This window comes from Colias croceus, chromosome 6, assembly GCF_905220415.1.
Source record: "Colias croceus chromosome 6, ilColCroc2.1".
NCBI lineage: Eukaryota > Metazoa > Arthropoda > Insecta > Lepidoptera > Pieridae > Colias > Colias croceus.
The window spans coordinates 6,474,241-6,502,093 of record NC_059542.1 but is presented as its reverse complement, the minus strand read 5'-3'; the positions used below and the strand labels follow the sequence as shown (position 1 = coordinate 6,502,093).

General features: G+C 37.2%; 3 protein-coding genes across 3 annotated transcripts; 2 read left to right on the top strand and 1 right to left on the bottom strand.

The window, feature by feature from the left end:
• The first annotated feature begins 4,012 nt into the window (after window positions 1-4,012).
• LOC123692287 (origin recognition complex subunit 3) lies at window positions 4,013-19,831 on the top strand. Its single transcript, XM_045637011.1, has 13 exons — window positions 4,013-4,225; window positions 4,318-4,464; window positions 4,542-4,720; window positions 4,946-5,054; window positions 5,287-5,510; window positions 5,608-5,755; window positions 5,994-6,119; window positions 6,347-6,661; window positions 6,817-7,206; window positions 7,379-7,475; window positions 7,832-7,968; window positions 18,943-19,127; window positions 19,675-19,831. The coding sequence occupies exons 1-13, from the start codon at window positions 4,199-4,201 to the stop codon at window positions 19,769-19,771; spliced, it is 2,181 nt and encodes a 726-aa protein (XP_045492967.1). The 5' UTR covers window positions 4,013-4,198; the 3' UTR covers window positions 19,772-19,831.
• A 1,623-nt stretch (window positions 19,832-21,454) lies between these two features.
• On the bottom strand, window positions 21,455-22,042 carry LOC123692668. The gene has a single exon (XM_045637439.1). The coding sequence runs from the start codon at window positions 22,040-22,042 to the stop codon at window positions 21,455-21,457; it is 588 nt and encodes a 195-aa protein (XP_045493395.1).
• A 4,189-nt stretch (window positions 22,043-26,231) lies between these two features.
• Window positions 26,232-27,320, top strand: LOC123692311 (larval cuticle protein 1-like). The gene is made up of 3 exons (XM_045637045.1): window positions 26,232-26,340; window positions 26,427-26,551; window positions 26,928-27,320. The coding sequence occupies exons 1-3, from the start codon at window positions 26,332-26,334 to the stop codon at window positions 27,142-27,144; spliced, it is 351 nt and encodes a 116-aa protein (XP_045493001.1). The 5' UTR covers window positions 26,232-26,331; the 3' UTR covers window positions 27,145-27,320.
• The last annotated feature ends 533 nt before the right edge of the window (window positions 27,321-27,853 follow it).

Here is a 27,853-nt window from a genome sequence, read left to right as displayed (position 1 = left end):
GTCTATAGATAATAAAATGATCAGTGTTATCGTAGGCAAACTTAAAATTACGTAGGTAATAAATGTTTTTGTTAAAAACACACATGTTTAATTCTCCTTATTTTTTAAATATCGCCACAGAATACATAATTGTAGCTAAACGCTACAGAACGGACACTCTCCGCCTCCCGCCAAAATTAAACACTTACCTCACCCCGCACGATCAGACATGTTATGGTACCCATTTCCCCGCAAGGACGATACCAACGACGTCTTAGATGAAACGCAACGAAGATTGACAACATTAATCAAATTGACTTAAAGTAATTTTATTATTTTGGATTTGTGATTATCGTTTTTCGTAGAAAATGGTTAAATATTGTGCTGTTTACGGATGTATTTCATCAGAAAAACGCGAATTTTTTTTTACGCTAGTCACAAATGTGCCAACCATAAAACGTTAACACACACATTTGCAGTCTCTACAGTGTGACTGTCAAAACAATGATTTTGTATGGAGTGTCCGGGGTGTGATATCGCATAACAATAATATACTATGGTAATGGCAGCTGTTATCATTTTATTCTCCGGGGACGGCGATATTATACAAACAGTGCACTCTCTATATTATTTGTTCTGTGACTCGCGCACGTTGAGATTCGCGTATTCGTGGTCACCGCCCACCGGACATTATAAAAGGGAAGACGAATGTGTGACAACGAACTAATGTTGACAAAATATGTTTCGTCGTTTACGAATGTTTCGTCGAAAATATCGTTGAGTCACGAGGCGAATAAAAAATAAGTACGAATGTTTATAATATGCATCATCATAGTATACTTATATTATATCGTGGCCATATCGTAGATTTGCTCATTTCATGAAATGATCAATTTATCCTTCCTATCATTATCCCGATTATCACTCATATTTTAAATTTTTCCATCTCCTCTGGCCAATTTCCTGATAATTGGAAAAATGCTCACATTTTTCCTCTTCCCAAGAATCCTAAACCATCTGCCCTTTCAGACTTCCGTCCTATTGCTATTTTACCCTTCCTGTCTAAAGTTTTAGAACGCTTAGTACAAGAGCAACTAAGTCGCTTCCTCAATACTCACGATCTCCTCAATCCTTTTCAATCTGGCTTCCGACCAGGTCACAGCACAACTACTGCTCTTATCAAAATCACAGACGACATTCGCCGGGGGTTTGACAACAAGCAGCTAACATTACTTTCTCTACTTGACTTTAGCAACGCATTTAACACCGTCGATCATGATGTTTTGTTAGCAATGCTTCGCTCGCTCAACATATCTCCAACGGTTATTGACTGGTTTCAAAGTTACTTGTTTGGACGTCGGCAGCGTGTCATGGTTGAAGACTTGTCTTCTTCTTGGTGCAACGTAAATGCTGGCGTTCCGCAAGGTGGCGTGTTGTCTCCTCTCTTATTTTCAATTTTCATTAACTCTATTTCCAAGAATATTAATTCTCCCTATCATATGTATGCAGACGATTTTCAATTATATTCGCACGCCTCTTTATCTGAACTACCGAACGAGATTTTTCGCATAAATACTGAGCTTGCTACCATCGTTAAATGGAGTAAAGACCATGGTTTAAAAATAAATCCTGAAAAAACCAAGGTTATTGTTTTGGGAAGTAGACAGCTCACAAGTAGAATTAACTGGGAAGACCTACCTAGTGTTATGGTTGACGGCACAATGATTCCCTTCAGTAAAACGGTGAAAAGTCTTGGTTTGCACTTAGACGAAAACTTATCCTGGTGTGACCAAGTAAAGGAAGTGCGGAAAAAAGTGTATGCCTCTGCTTCTTCTCTTCGTCGGTTGCGCAACTTTCTTCCGATTTCTACCAAAATTGCGTTGACTCAATCCCTTCTACTCCCCTTCCTGGATTATGCCGACTCCTGTTATCCCGATCTTCACGAATATCAACTGGACGCTCTCGAGAGGCTGCAAAACTTTTGCATCAGATTCATCTTCGGCTTACGCAAGTTCGATCATGTTTCTGATTTTCGCAAAAGACTTCACTGGCTCCCTATTCGTCTTCGCCGGAATACTCACATCCTTCAACTCTTGTACTCTATCCTGTTTGACCCGAAAACTCCTATCTACCTTAAGAATCAGTTCCAATATTTACATTCCAATAGTTCCCTTTCCCTCCGTTCTTCTGATCTCCTTCTCCTATCCACCCCTATTCACCATTCCAATTTTTTTAACTCATCCTATACCGTCCTAGCAATTCGACTGTGGAACTCTCTCCCTGAGACTATCAGACGCGCCAAATCACCGCACTTGTTCAAAGCACTTGTCAAAGAGCACTTTTTTTCCACTATTTAGTTACCTTTTTTTTTTTATCTGTATATATTTATATGAATCTGTATTTGTATTAAGTATATAAAAAATGTTTAATATTGTGTATAGTATGATATATTTTATTTATTGGCATATTTATGTAGGTATACATATAAGATGTTATATAATTGTATTATATTTATTTATTTATTTATTTTATTATTATATTATTATTATTTTTTTTTTTTTTTAAGTATTGATGTAGTATGTATGTAATATTGATATTATTAAGTTTTGTATACATTACTATTTATCTAATATTTTTTTTTTTTGATTTTGTTTTCTTATCCCTGATTTTATTTATTTATTTTTTTTTTCTTTATGATTGCGTCTTCGCGCTTAACCAGCATCGTACATGTCCTTTATTTTTCGGTTGCCTGGAAGAGATTGCTTTAAGCAATAAGGCCGCCAATTGTGCACTTACCATAATATTCATGTTCTCCATGTTAAACTTAAATTATATATGTTTTTATGTTTATGTTTATGTTTTTTTTTTTTATTACTGGTATTGTACAATAAAGTGTATAAATAAAAAAAAATAAAAAATAAAATCAATCATTTCATTATGGTCGCATTTCATGATGTGGCCAACATAGTTTGACCCACGACCAGATCGTTAAATCGTCAATGTTTTACGATTTTGTCATCCACATTTGGCCAGATCGTATAAAATATAGGGAGTCGATTAAATATTTAAAATATTCTGAATATTTAAAGAATTATGTATGTAGGTATATTGCACACAAATTGTTAGTAACGGAACCGAATCTGTCCACCCTGAATCCACGTGGTACTAATAATTGTCTGTCATACACTAGAGTGTATTAAAAAAGTCGGAGGCGCGGAGGAGCGTGGCGCCTGACTGAAGACTCCTGCCTGCAACGAGGTAGGTACACGGGGGCAAGCGCCACGTTCTGCAGCGCCGGAGCAGTCAAGAAAGCATATATTATCTTCGATATATTTCTAACAACATCACTACATAGTATAAAACCTGTGTATAAAACAAAGTTGCTTTCTCTGTCCATAAGTCCCTTTGATGCTTAAATCTTTAAAACTACGCAACGACAAAAAGTTGTTGGACTAAATATGTAGAGAATTTAATTTGCAACAAAATATAATATGTACTAACAATATTTTTTATCAGATAAATAGTTTAAGAGATATATCGTAAAAATCATTTCAACCACTATTTTCAAGATGGCGGCTGTGGAACAAACTCCATACAAAAAGTGGACATCTCCTTCTTGGTTAGGTTATTTTGCTCATGCAGTGCGAAGAATTTTGACTATAAAAAATACTCAGCTGCTTCATTTACACAGGTATCTATCGACCTCCTTGTGAAATAGCTGAATATATATTCCCGATTTCAATCATTTCAGAGTTGTTCCCAGTTGTTCCCATAGGCCATAGTGCATCGTTCAAATCCGTAAACTGTATCTTTCTGCAAGCTTTCTGCTTGAAATTCGGTCAAACAAAGCTGAAATACTTTAAATATGACTTGTCTCGCACCACTTTTACATATAGGTATACGATTCATTTTCTATATTTATGTGGATAAACGGCGAAACCACTCTATTCCTATTTCAATAATCTATATTCTTAATGTCAATTGTCATTTGTCAAATGTCAAGCTGTCAAATGTTAAAACAAAATATCAAGCTGTAACTGGCTGTGAGTGCGAGTATAAATTTAAATTTAAATTTAAAACCTATTTCATTTAATGGAAATTGTATTTATTCAATAGTGGTTAACTAAACTTTTGCTAATATAACTTTTACGATAGAAGTTAAGAATCAATGTTTTGTATAACAATAATTATACGTAAGAAGTAGGTATATGTTATTGTCATGGAATCCACAATTTCAGTGTCTAAGGTAAAAATATCATCAATTATGAGCTAACAATCATTAAATGAACCATTTTTTTACTATACTTGTTTCTTTTATCTGGAGTTTTATAATTACAGGGAGTGTTTTTATTTCCAAATGGATTCAAAAATGTAAAGAAGTCTAAGAAAAAGCACCGGCTTTCTATGTTTGATGCTATTTTTTCAAAGGAGCAATGGTTTGTTACATTTAAGAATAACTGGGATTCTGTTGAGATGCAGCTGAAGGTAATTATTTAAATCACATTGCATAAATATTGGGTAGGTGACTAGATTTTTTATTTTATTTTTATTTCAATTAACAGGAACTACATGAAAAGACATATAGTACTTTACTGAATGATATTGTAAGTTATTTAAAAACATCCTATCAAGACAATGAATTAAATAGTTTAGAGGGAATTATACCAAGTGCCACCTTATTAACTGGAGTCAACCAACCTGATCATGTGAACCAGTTTAAATCTCTTATTAGTATATTGAGGTATGAATTTCTTCTTTATTTTACCATTGTGCTAATTATTTTACCATGCCTTAAATTTGTTAAATAAGAAGCCTAAAGGTACAAGTCCAAGATGGGCCGCAGACCGCAAACTGCAACAGCAAACTGCAAGCGACACCACTTGTTTCTATGAACATCTCTGAATTGTACCTTTATTATTTACATTCAAGAATAAAAACTTTACATCAATCTAGATAACTTTTGTAGGGAAGAAGTGACCCCATATGTAGCTATGGTCAATTCTCAAGATGCTTCATCTGTGAAACATTTAGTGGAAAGTGCAGTTTGGCAACTGATTAATGGGGAAAATGAATTTGTAAGTTTAAATATATATTTTTATGTAAAAATATACCCAAGATTATATTTAAGTGCATTAATAAATAATAGTATAACCAGCAATGCTTTTTTTTATCGCTTGAGCGGGAACATGAGCTGGCGGGTCACGGTCACAGATAAGCATTTGCGATGTTAGGGCCACTGCTAATGTGTTGCCGGCCTTGGAGGTATAAATATGCCCTTATAATATTATATGCTTCATTTATTTACAGGATAATTCTGTGGAGAGTGTTGATGAGGATTCTGTACCAAAGCCTAAGCTTAAGAAGAGTCACTGTACAATGAAGACATTGTTTAATTGGTATAAAAACAAACAGGAAACATGTTCACCAAAGAAAAAGAAGCATGCTGTTGTACAGAAAACTTTAATTATTATTATACCTGACTTTGAAAGCTTTAACTGTAATATATTACAAGACTTTGTTATGATCGTAAGGTAAGAGATCATTGTATGTCTGATACCTAATTTGTTGTATGCATTTAGTGAATACTTATACATTTTGTTTTTTTTTATGATTTTTTTTTCTTTTTAGTTCGTATGTAGCTGTACTGCCCATAGTATTAGTTTTTGGTGTTGCTACATCTGTGTCAGCATTGCATAAGTCGTTCCCATATCAAGTTTCCTCCAAACTTTTGATAAAAGTATTTCATTCCCATCCTTCCCATGTTTATATGAATCAAGTAAGTTTGCATGGTATGTTTGTTTAATTTTAGTTGTAAAGTTAGTTGGTATTAAATGATTTTATATTATTTTTAGTTGTAGTTGTATTTTTAGTTATATTTTGTAAGTTTTTTATGTCTTTAATTAAAACATATATGTTTAAATAAAAAAAAAAAATTGTTGCATTAATCAATATCTTGTCTGTATATGTTATAATTACTATCATCCCTTATTTACTGTATAATATGGTATTTACAGGTATTAGAGAATGTTTTTCTGACTCACACCAGCCCATTTCACTTATCGGGAAAAGCTTTTGAACTACTGACAGATGTGTTTTTGTTCTACGATTTTTCTGTTACTGGTCTCATTCAAAGTATTAAGGTAAATATTATATTATATACTAAGTCAATGAAAAATGTTTTATAAATCTAAATAGTTAATAGACTGTTAAGAATTTCATAATATTTGCATTTTTCTTAGTTTTAAATTTTAATTTCAATCAATAAAAATGTGGTAAAGTTTAAGGAGTCTTGAATTTTATTGAAATTGTATCTTATTAGGTTTTTTTTATAATAATTACAAATAAATAATTGCTACTTATGTTTCAGTATTGCATGATGGATCATTATTACGGTGACAATATAAAATCACTTTGCTGTGACAGAGAGAGTATCGATGCAGCGGTTGCGAGTTTATCTTCTGAAGACTTAGAGAACATAAGACAACTGTTATCTTTCCGACCATTTTTAGAAGTGCAAGACTGTCACACTAAGATTGGGCTCTTTGAAGACAATAATTTCTTCAGAGAAGTCTTAAAGAAGGAAATGCACAAACTGCATGACTATGTTTATAGTTTTTATTTATGTGTGAGATTGCTTGCATCTTTTCTGAAGGATCTACCGAAAAATATACTAGGGAAGTCAGTAAGTACTTACTCGTACTACTCTTGAAGTTAGTTACTTCTATTCTAAAAGTAATTTATATTATGAAAACAGTTGGTAAAACTGACTGATAATAGTTATCAGTCACTTTTTTCAGCTAGCATATACTGATTATATTTAAAATGTTTGAATTGCAGATACGTGAAATATACGCCAGATGTGCTGTGGAACACGTAACAGAAACAGAAGGTTTCAAAGAATGTATGCAGCTATTAGGTTTTCAATCGCAAGTCAAATTGATAGACAGCATTCAAAGTGCTATTAAAGTCGTTAACAATGTTCTACAAACTATATCACCTGTAAAACCTCTACGCTCTACGCCATCGAAAAATAATCAAGTCAATATTAGTACAGAGTTAGGAGAGGACTTTGTAAAAAGTGTTAGAGTATACCTCATAACGTTTCTGAGGCAAATCGAAAGTGCAAGTAATGAAACTATACAATCAAGTAATAATGATGAAATGGAAATTGAAAATGATTTGGAAAATATGGACCTCAAATCGGGGAATCGTTATAAATTGAAAGAGGTAAGGAATGCTATAATATCATATAATACTTATTATAGGCAAGGTAGATTTGGAAAAAAAGTAATCTAAATGAGGAAAGCCCTGAGTGAAAAGCTAGAAGATGTCTTATGCATTCTATTTCAAAACTAGCATTTTTGAATACAACATAATTCTTGAATTTTTTTTATTACAGAAACTGCTCAAAGCAACAAGAGTGGATAGAATACAATCGGAATTTGAAATGATAAGATCAAGATTTGTCAGTTATTTGGAAGGAATGTTTAAAAAAGGTAATAATAGAATGAAAAAGTAACAAAAATATAAAAATTACAATAATAAAAATGATAAAATTTTATAGGCAACACAAATTAGTTATTCTCTTGTGCATTTTTGCTAGTTAAAACTCACAGGTATTGTGCATAAACGCTTTTCAAACAAATTTGAATGAATCATAGAATTATAAATGACACTTGTATTATATTATGCAGCAACTGCTTCAACATTAAATTTTCTGTATGATTTTTTTACAGTATTACACAGCTAACTATTCACTTAATTATTTTCGTTATAACATTATGTTTTTGTAATTAAGACTTACAAAGTAACAATCATGAAAAAAGGAAAATATCTTTATTTATATTTTAAGGTCTTCTTCCGCCGCACACGCAAACATTTCATGAAATTGTATTCTTTACCGAAGTGTCAAATGTAAAGAAGCAGATTGTTGGTTCACCGCGCGGTGCTCTACACATGGCACTCAGTAACCCATCGTATTATTTACAGGTATGTTAATGTAGAATATAATATTTTTTTTTAAATATTTATCGCGCGCTGGCCCTCGCGGCGTAGGGGAGCGTCCCCCGGGTGGCGGATGGGGGGATGGTCGGTAGTACAGCCCAGCTACGCTACCGGCTAAGTCCGATGGACTCGCTGACCAACGATGGGTGTGGTCCTCCAGCAATATGGGGGTTGTGCGGCGGGTTAACACCCCTCCCACGTAAAAATCTTTATGTTACGAAACTGAGTACGAGAAATAGAAAATCCGATCACAAAAACGACGACTTAAGGCATGGTTTAAAGGACCTACGATTAGCTACATGGAATGTTCGCTCTCTGTTTCGGCCTGGTGCCGTCTACCAGGTAAATTGTGAGTTGCTCAGATATTATATAAAAGCAGCTGCACTCCAAGAAGTAAGATGGCCGGGCAAAGGGGAGTGCAATATTGACGACAACTTACTTACTTACTACTTACTTCAACGGCGCACCGACCCAAAGAGGATCTTGGCCTCCGACACCAAAAGTTTCCAGGTTTCGCGCCTTAGCGCCCTGGTGTTGAGGTCTTCTACTTGACGACAACGTGATATTATTTTATAGCGGTAATGACGCTGGACACCATACACATGGTACTGGATTCATAGTCGCCAAAGATTTCATCCATAATGTCATTCGTTACGATGGTATATCCGACCGAATATCAGTACTTCGCCTCAAAGGTCAATTTGCTAATATATCCTTGGTAAACATATACGCTACAACAGAATTAGCGGAAGACGAAACCAAGGATCAGTTTTACGAACAGCTTGAACTACTATACGACCAACTACCGGGCTACGATATTAAAATAGTACTGGGGATTTTAATGCCAAAGTTGGACGAGAGACGATTTATGTCCCCACAATCGGACTACATAGCAAACATGCAAACTCAAACGATAATGGGTTAAGACTCATAAGTTTTGCTTCAGCCAAGGCTATGGTGATCAAAAGCACTATGTTTCCGCACAAGGACATTTATAAGGGAACTTGGCGATCCCCGGATGGACACACCATTAACCAGATCGATCACGTAGCGATTGATGAGCGTCACAAAAGGACCATCGAGGATGTTAGAACCTTTCGCGGAGCAGATTGTGACAGTGATCACTACATGTTAGGAATTAAACTAAAGTTTAGAATCAGATCAGTAAGAAAACACAGGCAGACTAAAGGATTGATGTAGATAATTTAAAAACACAGGATATAAAACAAACATTTCAATTAGAGTTAAGCAATAGATTCAAAGATTTAGATACTACGGAAAGCATTGACAATGTATGGGATAAAATAAAGAATACCACAAAAGAAATCGGATTTAAAGTTTTAGGGGAAGTCAAAAGGAAAAAGCGAAGGAAGTGGTGGAACCAAGAGTGTGAAGGCAAAATGGTAGAAAAAAGACATTATAAGATCTTGGCAGAGCAGGACAGGCAATGGAACGTAAAGTACATGGAATGCGGCTCACAGCTAAAGAAAGCGATCCGCAGAGCCAAAAGACAGCATCTCGATGGCCTCATACAAAATATGGAGACCTTTATACGCGCTGGTGAATCGAGGAAATTTTACAAGGAAGTGAAAACCACAAAAAAAGGTTATCAACCCACTACGCAAATGCTGGAGGACGTTAATGGGGACCTCATCACCGACAGCGATGATATTAAGATGGCATGGCGAGATTACTTCCAGAGCCTACTCAACTGCCCACCTCCTCAAGCCGAAATCATCAGGGAGAAGGATGACAATTACGAAGATGTACCCCCTCCCACATTCGCAGAAGTGCACAAGGCAATTATGCGACTGAAAAATAACAAAGCACCAGGTATTGACGGCGTGCCTTCTGAAGTGTGGAAGCAAAGTGGAGCGGTGGTGCATTCCAAGTTATATGAAGTCCTCAGAAAGATATGGGATGAACAGATACAGCCGAAAGATTGGAATACGGGAATAATATGCCCAGTCCACAAGAAGGGTAGCAAGAAAAAGTGTAGCAACTACCGCGGGATTGCTCTGTTGCCAACAGCGTATAAGATCTTTTCGAACATACTGCTAGATCGACTGGAACCTTACGCGGAAAGAATTCTCAGCGATTATCAGTGTGGGTTTCGTCGGAACCGAAGTACGATCGACCAGATTTTCCTTATCAAACAGATAATGGAAAAGAGGTGGGAATATGCTCAGAGCATGCACGCGCTATTTGTGGACTTTGAGAAGGCATACGATAGCATTGATAGAGGCGCCCTGTTTGCTATCTTAAAGGAGCTTGGTATCCCAATCAAACTGGTGGATCTAATAAAGGTGGCTATTGGGGAGAGTAGCATGCATGTAAGGGTAGGTAAAGAACTCACAGAAGGCTTTGCGGTGTTCACCGGATTAAAACAAGGTGATTCCCTGTCACCTGTGCTATTCAATTTAGTACTGGAATATATCCTGCGTAAAATGCTTGCATTGGATTGGAGAGTGACACTGAATGGAAAACATAAGGTGATTGGGTATGCTGATGACCTCGCATTGTTAGGTGAAACCCGCGATGAAGTGAGCGAAGCCGCGAGTATCTTGAAAGAAGAAGCGGAAAAGGTTGGACTAAAAATCAATGCCAACAAAACGGAATATCTCCACATGAAGCGGTATAGAGATACACGAGCCCAACGCCAAGACCTACAGGCTGGAGATACGACGTACAGAGGAGTTGCTAGTTTTAGATATCTGGGTTGCACTATAACTGACTCACATTCCAGGGAGGAAGAAATTAATATCCGTATCCAAAATACCCTGAAATGTGGTGCAGCTTTGCATAAGGTGCTCGCGTCCAGGCTTCTGAGCAAAAACACCAAATTGCGTATATACAAATCGGTCATAAGACCAATACTTATGTATGGGTGTGAAGCCTGGACCCTGACCCAAAATGAAGAACGCAAGCTTTCAGTCACCGAAAGAAGGCTTCTTCGCAAGATCTTTGGTCCCACCAGACGAGAGGACGGAAGCTGGAAAGTCCGAACAAATGCCGAACTAGAAAAACTAATGGCCGAGCCAAATATACTTGGAGAAATCAAAGCACAACGGCTCCGTTGGCTCGGTCATGTAGAAAGAATAGGTGAGGAACGAGGACTGAAGAGGGCATACTTGGGGCGACCCCTGGGCCAACGGCCGGTTGGACGACCTAAGTATCGCTGGCGCGATCGAGTAGAGGCGGACCTGCGCGTGCTACGAGCCAATAATAACTGGCAAGAGACCGCTCAGGACCGGGAAAGATGGAGAGTTCTCGTCTCAGAGGCCAAGACCCACTTTGGGGTTTCAGCGCCAGAGGAGTAAGTAAGTAAGTATATATTTATAGTGTAATAAATCATTCATAAACATTTGAAATTTTCAAAGAATTTAACTTTAAATAATTATTAAAATATGCTATTAAATAATAAATTTTATCGCTCTTGTTAATAGGAATATGTTAATAGTATATTGTTAATAGTTGGTTTATTTTGTTTCATCCGCGGACGGATCTGCAGGCTTGCATAGATATTATTGAAACCCATTCAGTAGTTTTGTAGTAGCGTGAAACAAACATATCCATTTCCAAAAACTTTCATGTTTATCATTATTAGTAAGATATGTATTATGCAGCTTTATGAATAATTATTAAGTAAAATATGTTCATTTTGTACAAGTTCATGCTCTATCTAACAATTTTACATATTTAATTATTTTATACACATTAATAATACGTAATATTTTCTAAGAATAATATTCAATTTCGATACAAATTTATAAAAAAAATAAATCGTTCAAGCTTACACTTTTAATAATATGTTAACCCTACAGTAGTCGCGTGGTCTACACGTGTAATCCAGTGATACAAAAATACAAATTTCTAAAAATCTAATTTCTCCAGTTATTTCATCCTTCGTGTAGGTACTCTAAGTTGAATAATTGCCGCATGCACTCAGTGCAACGCGGAGAGTCAGGTGCGCGTAGTTATGCAACAGGAGCTCCTCAAAATTGCCACGCCATGCAAGTGCCATGAAATTGCCATGCGAGTGCATAGGGCATTTGCCTCTTTTACCTGCGGCCAGAGGCGGCTCGCCCTAAGGAGCGCTGGTGCAGTGAACTCCCATAAATAATTATAATAAAATCATACTCCTTAATTTCATTATTAATATTAATTATTACTATTTAAAATCAATCGTAATCGTAAAAAACTACTGGCAATACCAATGAATATATCCATCATTCCATACACCTGTAGGTATAATACTGTATTATAAAACGCGCGTAGCGGAGCGCTCACGATTGCGCTCCAATGAAAAAATATTCAGTACATTTTCTAATACGAAATCCAATAGGAGTGAAAGAGATAGTTTTGTCAGAGTCCTGCGCGTGAAACAGAAGATTTTCTATGAAAAAATAGCAAAATTCGGAGCGCCGCTCCCGCAAACGTTGCCGGTTCGTTTTTACCGCGCGCCCGTACACAAGACAGCGATTGCGCGACGTTGCCACTCAAATATAAACAAACACTAGTCAACTTGCACGCGCGCGAATGTACCTATAATCGGGAATTTTCGAATTAAAATCATAAGATACGTGTTGACTGTTGAAATAGCCTGTAGTTATCAGTATTACTTGTGAGTGTTAAAATGGACAATTATAATGTGGCGTTCATTAAAAAGTGTGTTAAAACGTTACAAATTCGGCTTGAATTGAAAGCTAAGGGACCGCCACGGCCTGAACTTGACCTTACGCAAAAATGTACGACAAAAACGAAAACATATACGCGTGTGTTTAAATCCGAACAATAGGTATGTGAAAACACCATGGTTGTGTGGTTGTGATGAACATGAAAGCAACAAAATATTTTGTTTTCCGTGTCTTTTATTTGAAGCGGGCGCGGCCGACGGAGGTGAGAGTGCTTGGACTGAAACGGGCGTTGACGACTTAGCTCATCTTTCAATCAAGATGAAAAAACATTCACAATCTCGGTAGGTACCATTTGTTGAATGAACTGCAATTGGCGTCTATCGAACGACAAGACATTCGTAAAGCATTAGATTCCGCGTACCGAAAGTCAATACGCGAGTTCAAGAGTCAATACGCGAGTAGCGCCTCTGCCTGCGGCACGCGCGGCTTTTGGTTGAATCAAGTTTTGTTTTGGTATCGAGAAAATGTACCATTGTATAAAGCCGGCGGCATAAGCTGGCGGCATGTGTGGATGCGCCAAAAGATCAGACAAAATACATTGCCAAGAATCCTTTTCTTCAAAATAAAAGATTTCTTAGTTCTTCCACACCAAGAAACCCGGCTATCGACAGCAGGACCAATTCTAAGAAATTACTGCGTTAGAGCCCGTAATTGAAACACACGAAAGGTGTGCAGTACGTGCAAAAAGTTTATATGTTCTGACCATTTTGAAAGTGTATTATTATTTTGTTTGCAAAATACTGATCAGACTAGGTTTTTTATGTATATGTTTTTTTTGACCTCATATAATATGAATTATGTGATATTACGACTGAAACAGAGGTATTTTTTTGTTGTAGTTGATTTTTCTAATCATACAAGATATTGTTGTATGTTTTGTTGATTATTTTAAATAGAAAATATATAGTAATGAAGTATTATAAATAAATAAACAGACTTTTTAATTTATTTGTGTACTTGTTTTAAAAATGGTATACTCTTGTAGACTACGCGACCTCATACGTCGCTTTTAGCTTTTAGATACGCGACTACTGTATGGTTAACATGCTTTTATCTATGCCACAGAATGCATAATAGTAGCTAAACGCTAAAGAACGGACACTCTCCGCCTCCCGCCAAAATTAAACACTTACCTCACCCCGCACGATCATGCTATAAATGGGCCGCATTTTTCTGCAAGGACGATACGCAATAGTTCAGGATCCATCGCCCATTTTTGCACGTGATTACTATTAAGCTAATTTTCCGTGAGTAGCTTTATTTTGATGAGATGCCCAATAATTTCCTGTACAAAACTCTCGATTGTGGTAGCTAACAGAGGTAACAAGGATAAAATGTTTCTGGTTTCACTTCGGTTTTTACAAACTTTAACGGAACAACACGGCATTGTCAAATAATACCCGGCCGACGGTCGAACGTCAACTGAATGCAACAAACAGCATGTGTTCTCTTTTTGGGCATATTGCTGCGACACCGGCCCCGCCCCCTAACCATATCTCCCTTTAGTTTCTGTGATCTGTGATGTACTTACACCGATTACTCCGAGGTTTCTGAACCGATTTACGTGATTCTTTTTTTGTTCGATGCGGGATGGTGTCGAATTGGTCCCATAGACATTTTATTCGGATAGGCCCAGTAGTTTTTATTTTATGGGCATTTTTGCAAGTGCAAGTTTGAAGTCGGTTGTTTCTAACGCAGTTATCACTTGTGTACCTAAATTATTTATAATGATTTTATTTATATAATTGCTTGAGAATTAAAAATACTTGTATGTAGGTATACCTACTAAATTATTTTTAAAACGATAAATTAAATTAAATTAAAAAACACAAAATATGCAAAAATCTTAGGCAAAAATAAATTAAAATTATTATTATACGAGCATAGCCTCCACCTTTTTGTTTTAGGATGAAAAAGAAAATAGTTTGACAGGCTTAGTGCTTGACAAAGTGGTAAAGTCACGTATCGATAAAAATACAATAATTAAAATATCTATCTTTTTCTTCCCTAATATTTACGTAATTATGCACATAAATTTAAACAAGATTTTTTTAAGGTTTCCATTTTTTCGATTTTTGTGCTCTTCTAGATTGCGTAAAAAATAGATGCGATCTTTAAACAGACTGGACTCCTAATAGTGACTATTTGTAGCTATCATTTTGGTAGAAAATATGTCAACATAATTTAAAACTCATGCTATATCTATAGAAATTAAAAAATAGTCTCTTTTTAACTTGTAGTCAGATACGGTATTTATAAATATATTTATTGAAAGAGCTACAAACTGAAACAATCAATATTTATTTAATGTGAATTGACATCACTTTAAACTTTTTTCTATACTACGTATCTTTGTCATTCAAAATCTGTGGATGTGTCACCCGCTACTATCGATCCCCTTCAATACCCTTAGGATACTCGTAAACACCACAGAGCAATGGTAAACACACTTGCTTGTGTGCGTGAGCCATTTCGGAGTTTTTTTATGAAGTTTCCTTACTGTATGTATCTGTATATTTTTTTTTTTTTTTTTTTATGTCAGAGCAAGCAAAGGAGCAGGTGGGCCACCTGATGTTAAGTGGTCACCACCGCCCATAAACACTTGTAACACAAGTAGTGTTACAGGTGCTTTGCCGGCCTTTAATGGACAAATACGCTCTTTTCTTGAAGGCCCCAATGTCGTAGTTGTTCGGGAACACCGCAGGTGGCAGATCGTTCCACAGTTTCACCGTACGCGGAAGGAAGTTGCGGGTGAAGCGGACAGTGGTGGAGCGCCAACCATCCAGATGGTGCGGATGGAACTGGTTTTTACGGCGTAAGGTCCGGTGGTGGAACTGTGCGGCTGGTAAAAGGTGGAACAATTCCTCAGAGCACTCCCCATAGTAGATTCTGTACAGTATACAGAGAGACGCAACGTCTCTCCGCACTGACAGTGGATCGAGCCTATCGGAAAGCCTACGGTCATCGACAATTCGAGCTGCTCGACGTTGGATGCGGTCAAGAGGAAGGAGTTGATACTGTGGGGCTCCGGCCCAGAGATGAGAACAGTACTCCATATGCGGTCGCACCTGAGCCTTGTACAGCTGAAGTCGGTGGGCCGGCTTGAAGTACTGTCTCGATCTACTGAGCACACCAAGTTTTTTCGAGGCTAATTTAGCCTTCGCTTCCAAATGACTGCGGAATTGAACGTCACTCGAGATTTCAACTCCGAGGATTCCGATTTTCGGCGATATACTAAGGGGAGTACTCTTAAACCGAGGTTCTACGACAAATGGGGTCTGTTTAGCGGTGAACGCGCAAACCTGTGTCTTTACGGGATTGAACTCGACAAGATTAAGTTCGCCCCAATCCGAGACTTCTTGGAGAGAAGACTCGACTTCAGACACAAGTTTGTTTCGACTCTCATTGAGGCTTTCCTTTGAGGTGTTTGCACGGCCGGGATAAAGAGCATCCCCCGTACTGTCGTCTGCATAGCAATGAATGTTACTGATTTGTAACAAATCATTGATATGCAGAAGAAACAGTGTAGGAGATAGCACGCAGCCTTGTGGGACACCAGCGTTCACATGAAGAGGCTTAGAGCAAGAACCGTCGATAACGACCTTAATGCTCCTCTCTTCCAGGAAGCTGGCAACCCAATCGCATAACCTCGCAGGAAGTCCGAAAGATGGTAATTTCGCTAGAAGTGCCTTGTGCCAGACCCGATCGAAGGCTTTCGCTACATCCAAACTTACAGCCAATGCCTCCCCTTTACTCTCAACCGCCTCCGCCCATCTGTGAGTGAGGTACACCAAAAGATCACCAGTCGAGCGACCACTACGGAAACCGTATTGCCGGTCGCTTAACAACTGGTTCTCCTCCAGATACCTCATGAGCTGGCTGTTAATAATGGATTCCATTATTTTGGAGAGTAAAGAAGTGATGGCGATCGGTCTGTAGTTAGACGGATTTGAGCGATCGCCTTTTTTAGGGATTGGGTGGACAAGAGCAGTCTTCCACGAATTCGGAACAATGCCTTTGGCGTAAGAGAGCCGAAAAAGACGCGTTACAACCGGTGCCAACTCAGGAGCACATGTCCTAAGCACAATAGGGGAGACTCCATCCGGCCCTGTCGACTTATGGATGTCAAGGGAAAAGAGAGCGTTTCGAACGGCACGTTGTGTGAAACGTATATCCGCCATTGAATGGTTGCACCGCGGGATGGTCGGCGGTGTCTTTCCCCTGTCATCAAGCGTCGAGTTCCTAGCAAAGAGAGCGCCCAAGAGTTCGGCTTTCTCTTTAGCGGAATGGGCCAGAGAGTCTTCGTCCTTGTGCAAAGGTGGAAAGGATAAACGACAGAAGTTACCTTGGATGGCCTTGGCGAGGGACCAAAACGCCCTTGTTCCCGAAGGAAGTCGCGTTAGTCTATCGCCAAGTGCACCAATATAACTAGATTTAGCCCTAGCGATTTCTCTTTTGTAGGATCTGGAGGCAAAGTTGTACTTCTTCCTGATGAGACCAACGCTTGGATCGCGACACGCCGTTGCTGCAACCCAGGCTTGAAAAAGTTCCTGTTTCTGGCGAGACGCCATGTTACAGGAACGTCCAAACCAAGGCTTGGATTTGCCACCGACGGGCACAACAGAGTATGGCACAAATAGTTCCATACCCTGCAGTACCACGTCAGTGATAGACTCAGCACAAGCGTTGGGATCCTCCGAGGAGAAGCAAACAGGCCCCCATGGGTAGGAAGCGAAAAAACCACGCATTCCGTCCCAGTCTGCCGACTTGTAGTGCCACACACGGCGTCGAGCTGCAGGTGTCTGCTGTTTCGAACCCGTAAGTGGCACCATACTCCGTATCAGGCAATGGTCTGATGACCCCAGTGGGGCCACGACGGAGACCTGATAGTTCTCGGGATGTGTGGTCAGCAGAAGATCCAGAAGAGAGGGAGTATGGCCCTCCACATCCGGTATTCGCGTAGGCGATGAGACCAGCTGTGTTAGGCCATAGACTAGAGCGAAATCGTGCACAGTTCGTCCCGCGTGGTCAGTTGTACGCGACCCAAGCCATTCAACGTGGTGGGCATTGAAATCGCCTAAAACCACAAGCTCCGCAGAAGGGAACTGTACAAGCAAAGTGTCGATCATCTCTTGGATGTGCTCAAATAAACGGTCGGTACCAGTATTCCCGCTGTGGGATCTGTACAGGCAAGCATAGACGCGAGGGTGGTCGCCGCAGTCAATATGCAGCCAGATAATGGACAGATCCTCACCTTCAAGGGTGCCAAGACGTCGACAACAGATATCTTCCCTAACGTATGCGCATACCCCGGCACGCGGTGCAAAAGTATGCTCCAGCTTAAAGCCAGGGTATGTGAGATAAGATACGTCGGCCGGAGTTGATATCTGAGTCTCAGTCAGGAAGAGCAAGGCCGGCTTAGCCGTCTCAAGATGGTAGTGGACGGCGTTTAAATTAGTGTGCAGCCCCCGGATGTTACAAAAGTCCACCGTGAGAGTGGAGGGGGGTGATTTTCTTCGCTTGCTCTGCGAACCCCTTGGCACATGACCGAGCGGAATTATGCCCGCCCCAGAATACGACGGGCTGCCGCAGCGCAGGCGCTGCGGGAGGGATTCTCCTGCACCGTAGGTGCCGGTACCCTCCTGGGGTATTCTGCCTGATAATACCGCGTTCATATTTGGGGGTTGTTTTTGGGTCTCCGGACCCCTCACTCACCGTACGAAACACGGTAGCATACTGTTAATATGCCACCATTTCACGCCGGTTTTCTGTGAGGGTGTGGTAACTTCCCCGGTGCGAGCTTGACCCATTTCGTGCCGAAGCAATGCTCGACTCCCACTTATAATTGTGATATTATGATAATATTGTGATATTATGCTGTTTACGGATGTATTTCATCAGAAAAACGCGAATTTTTTTTTACGCTAGTCGCAAATGTGCCAACCATAAAGCGTTAACACACATTTGCAGTCTCTACAGTGTGACTGTCAAAACGATAATTTTGTATGGAGGGTCCGGGGTGTGTCTATGCGTCGAGTTGTAACTATGCAACTCAATAATATAATTTAGGAAGAAAAATTTTGTCCACATCACCTATCGCTTCTGATGATGAAGTAGTTAAAAGCTTTTTTTGACTCCTTTAGACTCGAATGTGATCCACTACAAATTTAATTCAAACAATATAGTAATATTTCAATTTCGGTAAAGTGTTTTATAGTTTTTATAGGTTTTTATTAACTAGGTAATATTTATTATATTTCAGTGTTCATGCTGTAATTTACCTTCGGTTGAAAGCGTATCAGATACGTTGCCAGATGTGAGTCTTGCGTACAAACTGCACCGGGAGTGTGGGAAACACATAAATCTCTATGATTGGCTGCAAGCGTTCGCCGCCGTGCTCTGCCCAGAAAGCGAGGAAGAAAATAGAGCTCAGGATGTCAATATTCAGTAAGTTATTTCTATATTAGCTGTTTGTCTTTATTAGCTGTGTGTGTTTAGCAAAAGCAAGTATTCCTATTGCATATATGTTATTCTGGCACATAAGCTACATCACTGCCAAATATCATCACAATCTTTTCAGTGGTTTTTCCGTGACAGAGTAGGAAACATACATGATATGTAATTTACAAACTCCTTCCATACTAACAAACTATCTTATTTATAATATTAGTAGAATAGTAGGATTCCACAGGGGGTAAAATGTTTAAGAATTTATGTTTCGATCTGCATTTATAATGAGAATACAAAACATGTTATAAATGTCAAGTTATTTTATGTGTCTTTTGAAGGAATAATCTAAAATCTATTTATATTTGATTACCATTAAGCCAGGCGGTAGGCTCTAGGCTAAGGCTCTAAAAGCTCCTAAAAAGATACTATGGTAAAGCGAAGTTCAATTAAGCCTATGGATTTGTTTTTTTTTTTTTTATTCCAATCTTATTTAAATTTAAATATGTAATAATGTAGTGATTTTGATGTTTCTATTTTCAAACAGGGTCAGGTTCACGCGGGCGGTGGCCGAGTTGCAGTTCCTTGGTTTTATCAAGACTTCTAAACGAAAGACAGATCATGTAATGCGTCTCACTTGGTGATACAGAAAGTTTTTGCGTGTACTTATTTATTCTTTATTTTAATAAATTGTGTTCTGCTCACTTGCTTTATTTCATTTCGATTAGAATTCTATTATCCAACTATAATCTGTCTTTAACAAATTATTCATAAATTCATCTTTAATTTAAAAATTATGTAAATTTCATGCCTCGGGATAACCGTGGTCAACAGTGTCCTTCACCTCACATTATTACAATCAATAGGTATATGTTAAACAAATTAAAAATAAATTCGATAAAAAATAAAATTTGTCTACGACATATGAATAAGTGAAAGTGAAGAAAATATATACATATATAAACAAACTGTCTTTTACTGTTAAGATTTGTTGATATTGATTTTATGAACATTAGATAATTTTTAACTATAATAATTTTGGTAACAAGAGTAATTTAACTCCTGGTTACAAAGCAATTAAAATTAATCTATTGTTTAACAACATTAAACAACGACAAAACATAAATTCAATTAGCATCAATCTTTCTATTCATAGGCAGTAGGTATTTATATGAATTAGGTGTGTAGGTCAATAACTTCTTGAAACGAGACGATAAAATATGTGTTAGACTTATCATTCGAGCAGACGATTTAAATAGTTACATCTCGTGTCAAAAGTTGAATAAGTAATTTTCAATGTCTGTTATTTGTTCATACTGTCAAATTACACAACTTTGTTGACACACATTTGTCAACGTACTGACTGTAGTATATGCGAAACGACCTTGAATTATAATTTCACGAAAAAAAGAATGGACCTGACCTTTGGAAAGGTTAAGAGCACATCACTTTTATTTGTGTCTCTCTGGACAAGTTTTTCTAACATTTAAAATTATGCATCGACGTATGCGTAGTTTATAATTATGTTTTATACGTTTTTACCTTTTTTTGACATTTGACCTTTTCAAGTTTTATTGATACGAGAGGAATTAATATTCCGATAGATATATTCCGGTTAACGCTTTACACTGGATTTTTTACAGTTTGTAAAAAACATGCTTCAAAATATAATATATTTTTATACATAGAAGGTAATCCAGTAGACACACATACACAAGTTCTCATAAGCACAGTAGTCTTGAGGTAAAATCATTCACATTGTGATTCGAATTGTGATTATTAGGAAAATTTTACTTGAATCAAATTAAATAACAAATATGAATTCGCTCTTTTGGTAATATTTGTTGAACTCCAATTTAAATTAAACTATCATATACTTTTTTTTTTAACGTTGGGAAATGCATTTACGCATCCCCCTCTACAGTTTTGCTGCACGAGGGGGTATGTGGGACTCGCATGAAGCCATACCCACTAAAACCCAACGGTGGCCACCGTTCATCTTTGGCGACAGGGGTTAACAGCCAGGCCTTGTACCCCCGCCGCCTACGTGGTGAGTGACGCAACTGGGCGACTCGCCCAAGCCCCTAGTTTGGCAATAGGTGACGGTATCGCATAATGATAACGCCACCCTATTGCCGGGCTATCCACCCTCTGTCGCAGGGGGGGGCCCGTTTACTTGCAGCGAGCATATCTGTAGTATGCTCGTCTCTACGTAAACCTCCCCCTGTGCTTAGTTGTTAGATCTTGTTTCAGGGCAGACGTTGGACATACTGACGCCTACGTCTACCAGTTCTACGTCGACGCAGAGGATCCGCCGCTGGGTCATTTTACCGGGCCCTCTCTGCATCTTCTTTCGCCTTCATTATGGTTTCGCAAAAGGCTGCGACCATACCCCATTTCGCGTCATCAGCGACCATCATCTTCACAAGGTCATGCAGGGTTAGCTCGTTGTTCGCTCCCAGCAAGCCCTCGAGAGGCCTTCTTTCGGATGTCCAAGCTGGACACTCAACTAACGTATGTAGGGCCGTGTCTAGTTGGCTACTGCAGTGGTGGCAAGAGGGGGCCGATTCACGTCCAATCCTATGCAGGTAGCTGCCGAAGCATCCATGCCCCGACAGGACCTGCACAAGTCGGTAGCTGAGTGCCCCCCACCCTCTCTCTACCCACTCTCTTAGCACCGGGCTTATCGCGCTGAGAGTCCAGGCCCCCACGCACGATGAGTTGAGTTCCCGACTCCATTCTCGGAACACCGCGTCTCGAGCTTCCTGCTTCCAGGCATCGAGCGTTTCGGAGGTCAGCTCTAAGCCGGAGGGGCTTGCCTCCGCTCTACGCCAGTAGACATCCGCCAGGGCGGCCGCTTCGAAGTGCCAGGGTGCAGTTTCGGCTATAACACACACCGCATCATAAACTATCATATACTGCCCATCTTCTATCGACCTAACTTCCCCGTTGCGAGCTTCTAAGAGGGTTAGGTACACATTAATTAAAAATCGGGAGGCCTATGCCGGCAGCAGCAGTGGGAACATAATGCGCTGTAAATAAATTAATGGCTGATGATGATGATGATGACGATGAATGATTTTATTTAAAGCTTTACATTTTTTATTTCCTTTAATCGTTAACATAGTCAAAGTTTAATGGCTAAGGTAGAGTTTTCAGCAACACCGCTATAAGGCGAGGATACAAGACATAAATGATATCAATAAAATATAATTATATGATGATCAAGGTTTAAATATTTCATAGCTATAAGTTTTTTTTTTGTTTTACTTAATGGGCCTTGGTACCAGTTATTATAACTATATGTAAATTAAAAAAAAATCAAACTAGTTAAGATGAATGTAAAAATATTATTGTGGAAAATTTATTTATGTGCGTCAATTTGATATTACGCTTTGATACAATATTGTGCCCAAGCACGTTATAAAAATATGTCTTATGAAATATGTTATTTTTTAAAATGACCGCCACACAAAGTTTTGTTTTGCTGGTTGTTGAGGTCATCAATTTTATTAGGTACACTATTTTGGACATTGTAAACGTTTTTTTCTATAATAATCCTTTGTTCCGCATATATTTGAATTTAAAAAATAACCATTCTCGAATCTATCTGAAACCACTAAAAAATGTTATTAAAATCGGTTCAGCCATTAAGGAGGGGTTCAGTGACAAACACACGCTCAGAAGAGATACCTTATAAATACCTTTATGAACACATAAACATGTGCATAATGGTTTCCTTTTTATTTCAAATTAGCAGTTCAATTTACTATTTCAAGTATAAGTAAGTACATCAGTAATGGTTATTTAATCATTATTATATTATTATTGTAATTAACGTGGGCCGCGGAGAGCGCGCGTCAGCCTGTCTCAATAAGAAAAAAAAAAAAAACAATTACTAATACCTGGAGATACATTTGCATATTATATACTAGAGGTCCGCCCCGGCTTCGCCCGTGGTACATATTTCGCAATAAAAGGTAGCCTATGTCCTTTCTCGGGTATCAAAATATCTCCATACCAAATTTCATGCAAATTGGTTCAGTAGTTTAGGCGTGATTGAGTAACAGACAGACAGACAGACAGAGTTACTTTCGCATTTATAATATTAGTATGGACTATTGCATGGCATGCATCTAAATAGGTAATTCTTTGATTTATAAAAGACAACTATTGCCGGTTCTTTAATATTTTCCGACCGATACTGCTTTGGTTTTCAAGGTTTCGTAATAAAAGATGCATAGTTATCTTCGATCATCGATGTGTGTTTGATAATATTTTCACATTTATTCCTAAGGAAATCAAGTTCGTCGGGCCAGCTAGCATATTTTTAAAGATAGTAAGTAACAAGGCAGGAGATGTTTAAATACTTACCTTCAATAATAATTTATACTAATATAATAAAGCTGAAGAGTTTGTTTGCTTGAACGCAATCATGCATCTCAGGAACTACTAAAAATACTCATGACTAGTTCATTTATTGGGGAAGTATATACGCTATATATAATAATATGTCTATGTCTACACAGTCTACTGTGTAGACAAGGTGTAGACAGTCTATTGTATATGTTACAGTCAAAACCCTGAACCAGTCAATATCCTTATTGACGGTTATTAAGGTTATTGACTAAGGGCGTATTAACTGATTTTATCTGACAAAATCAGTTAATAAGGTTGTTGACCGACACCCTTAGTCAATAACCTTATTGACTGATTTAAAGAGCAGACATTCAGTCAATATAGGTTTTAAACTTTTAACCAACGTACTGAATAGATTTTAACACTTAAATCTTTCTGTAATGGGCAAGTAAAATAATAGCGAGTTTTACTTGTGTTCTTGTGTTCCCTTATTAGGGGATTTTTTTGAGAGAAGTAATTTTCAAGACGTCTGTAAAGTGAGTGTAAACATAAATTTTATGAAGTAATTTACCTAACTACTAAGTTTAAGAAGTTGTGGTGTAAAACATATGTATGAGATAACCGTGGCCAACCATTTCAAAAATTGACCTGGAAACAGACAGTCTAGTTTTATTGTATGTTTTACTACAGTTTTATTTTATGATAATATCACATTCAAAATACAATTTTTTCACTCCTGTTGATAAAAATGAGCAAGTAAAACTTAGACTTTAACTTGTAATTTTAAGACTCATCTAGCTATGAAAAGTACCTTCTAAAAGCCGATATGATTCCCTTGCACTGAATGATGATGAAAAAGATGGTGAAAGATATTAATAATTTTGAATATTCTTAGGCTCCTTTTAATTTAATAAGGCAATTATAATTAAAATTTAAACAATAAGTATTTATTTCCCATTATTCTGTTTGTTAATGAATCATGAAGGAACACGAACTCAAGATTTTTTTACTTCTAAAAATTCTTTAAAAAAGAACATTATTTTCTTGGAAATGAAGCCCACATAAAAGGTACATTACTATGTACCTAGGTAATACTTTTGCAATCCGCAAATTTCATGCATCAAAACATAATATTATTAATTCGTCAGCTATAAAACATGATAATTATTGTTATTAGGTCACGCAGGTCATAGGATTGCATTTGAGATATTATGACCTATAAAACTTGAATTATAATAAAGAATTTACCTGCCCTCATTAAAGATACCTGCTCGTCTACAAAAAACATATTTATAGGTGTATAATAAAAACTGGTCGCATAATTATTTTTTTATGAAATTTTTAAACAAGATTATGTTACACTGTTCTTAAAAAAATATGCCAACGCATTAAAGGATTTATAATTTTTGAACAAAATGGAACCTCTTCACAATCGAGAGCGTTGGCCCAACAAACGATCGTTGATACAACGATGGCCAATCATAGACATTCAGGCTCTCTACCTGTGCCTCTACACTATGGTGATTGCCTCTACTCGCCCAACGCTGCCCATTGATAATGGGGATGAATTGTCGAATGGCCATCAGTGATTCGTGTTCAAACACAGACATAATATTATAATTATATTCATTTTTCAATCATCATGTACACAATTTAACAAAATATTACACATATAAGTAGTCAAGTAGATAATTATTATATATAATATTATTATATATTATAGGTAGGTACCTATGTCATTACCAACTACGCGAATCCGTAGGTAGGTAATCAATAAAAATTCTGATATTTTTTTACCTTTTACAAAGTAAAGCATAGTTAAAGTCTCCCCAACTTCGCTGCCTTTATCCTTTCCTTCTAATATTATAAATACAAAAGCTTGAATTAAGGATGGATATAATTATTATATGTGTTTGTAAATATTTCACGTAAAAACTACTGTAAAGATTTGAATGAAACTTTGCTGTAGATATTCAAAGTAATTTTAAGTTATTTACTAGAATAACCTATGGCCAAAAGCTATGTAGGTCCTCAACTAAGCTGTAAAATTTAAGTTAAAATTAAATTATTTGTTGAAAGTACCTATATATACTTACTATACCTATTATGTAATGTCAATATTTTTTCCTATTATATTAAAGTATGATTTTTACACAAATAATTTTGCCTAAATATGCAGTTATTGTTTATATTATATTATTCATAAACATTATCTAAAAAAAGGATTAAAATAAAAAAAAAAAAGAAAAACAATTACTCAAACAGATGCATGCAAACACACGTGAATGAAATACTTTTAAGAATTAACTTGTAAAGCAAATGAAAATAATGTACGAGCACACGTTTTAGAAATTCACATTTCCCATTTTTTTACAATTAGTAGAAACATTAGATTTTTTTTACATTAGAAGTAAATTATTTCAAATAATGAAATAATTTACACATCTAAACATTAAATTTTAAACAATGTTGAATTTTATCTTTGTATGACAGAAAAACTTATTAAAATCCTTGGCCCGAAGATGATATTATGAAAAACCGTTCAAGTAGATATTACGAATTTGGTGACAAATTATAAAGTAAACAGTCATGAATAAAAGCCTTCGTATCACTGTGTGAATGCGTGACATATGTAAGTAACGAGGAACCTACACCAACACTAAGAAACACGCACATGCTTGTGATCATACGTGAACGTATCCGGGGAGTCGGACTAAGGCGTATGTTTGCTGCCATTTGACATTACGTTAGATGAAGAAGCCGGGAGAAATGTATAAAAGAATTAGCTCCGAGCGTTTCGGCATCAGTCGCTCACTTGGAAGCTACCATAACAAATCAATTAAAGATGAAACTGGTACGTGGTGTTCTACACTATATTTAAAATTTTCTATCAAAAACTAAATTTGTAGTATTATTAATTGAAATCTTAACTATCCACAGCTCATTGTCGCCCTCGCCTTCGTGGCAATCGTCGCTGCCGGCCCCGTCCCGGAGGTAGTGAAGGAGCCAGTAAAGATCGTCCGTTCCAATTTCGATCAACAACCCGAGGGAGGATACGCTTTCAGGTGAATAGTTTGATCGAAAGCGAAAGAAATATTCAACTGTAAATCTTATTATTGTATTCGGTTTCACTATTGGGATTCAGATATCCTGTGTTTTATTGATAACACTAAGAAATGTTATTGATATTATAAAAGAAGTATCCATATATAATTAGTTAATAAATATAAACGTTAACTGTCATGAGTTAGTAAAGCTTGCTGTTGAGATCAAACATACAAATAACGTTTGAACTTTGAAGCTTCGATTGTTAAAAAAACGGTGTTCATCATAAATTCATAAACTATCTGGGGATATAAACAGTGACATCACAAATTGAGTAATAAACACTTATAAACACACAAACATAAGGGTCACGCTTATACATATTATAATTTTCAGTTACGAGACCGAAGATGGATCCAAACGTGAAGAGACCGCAGACGTGAAGGAAGCCCTTGATGAGGAAAACAAGCCCCACCAAATTCTCTCCGTCCGTGGAGCATTCTCCTACGTGGACAGCGAAGGCAAGGTTGAAACCATCACCTACTACGCTGACGAAACCGGTTACCACGCCGAGGGTCCATCCATCCCCAAGTCTCCCGTCGCCAGGAGATAAACGCTTTCCGACTGAATGATCTGTAATATAGGCTGTACAGTGTACAGTTCTGCCATAGTTTATGTAGCGAGGCATCCGCTATATAATGTCGCTCACTAAAGATGCCTACTGCCATATTTTGTACATTTTTACTGTTGATATACGTTTGTATAGAAATACACGTTGAAGTATAATTATTTACTTGTTTATTTTCCCGCTTATAATTCTGTTGATCTAATCTTAAGAAGTTATCAAGATTCATAATATGAAATATTGATTAACCATAGAAAAAATACAAAAATGACTATAACACAAAATGTTTCATCTCACTTATAATAACACGGTAATAAATAAATACTACCAATACAAAACAATAAATATACAGATAAAAATTACCTACCTCATTTATTATATTAAAAAAAAAAATATTTAATTGATTAGGTATAACTACACTTATTACCTATATTTAGAAAATTTACACAATAATAATCCAACCGCTCTACCGCTAGAGCTTATTCTATAGGCTCATACATACTTATAATGAATGTTGACAATTTTTTTTATTGATATTCAATTTATCTATTAATCCACATATCCGCCTCTATAAATAACTATGCAAGAATCATTTTAAGTATCTTTGATTTTATCATAAAAATTCTTCCCATGTCCTGACTTCTGACTATTCATTCATGCAGGGCAAAAATATGCAAGTCTTGTACGTCTTGTTGTA

What these genes read in the sequence shown, in the direction of transcription:
- LOC123692668 (XM_045637439.1), bottom strand. Translation starts at nt 22,042, where the DNA reads ATGATAGTTTATGATGCGGTGTGTGTTATAGCCGAAACTGCACCCTGG.
- LOC123692287 (XM_045637011.1), top strand. Translation starts at nt 4,199, where the DNA reads ATGGAATCCACAATTTCAGTGTCTAAG. An exon ending in CTGTTGAGATGCAGCTGAAG is followed by an intron (nt 4,465 to 4,541) that starts GTAATTATTTAA and finishes TTCAATTAACAG; the next exon opens with GAACTACATGAAAAGACATA. An exon ending in GCTCAGGATGTCAATATTCA is followed by an intron (nt 19,128 to 19,674) that starts GTAAGTTATTTC and finishes ATTTTCAAACAG; the next exon opens with GGTCAGGTTCACGCGGGCGG.
- LOC123692311 (XM_045637045.1), top strand. An exon ending in GAGGGAGGATACGCTTTCAG is followed by an intron (nt 26,552 to 26,927) that starts GTGAATAGTTTG and finishes TATAATTTTCAG; the next exon opens with TTACGAGACCGAAGATGGAT.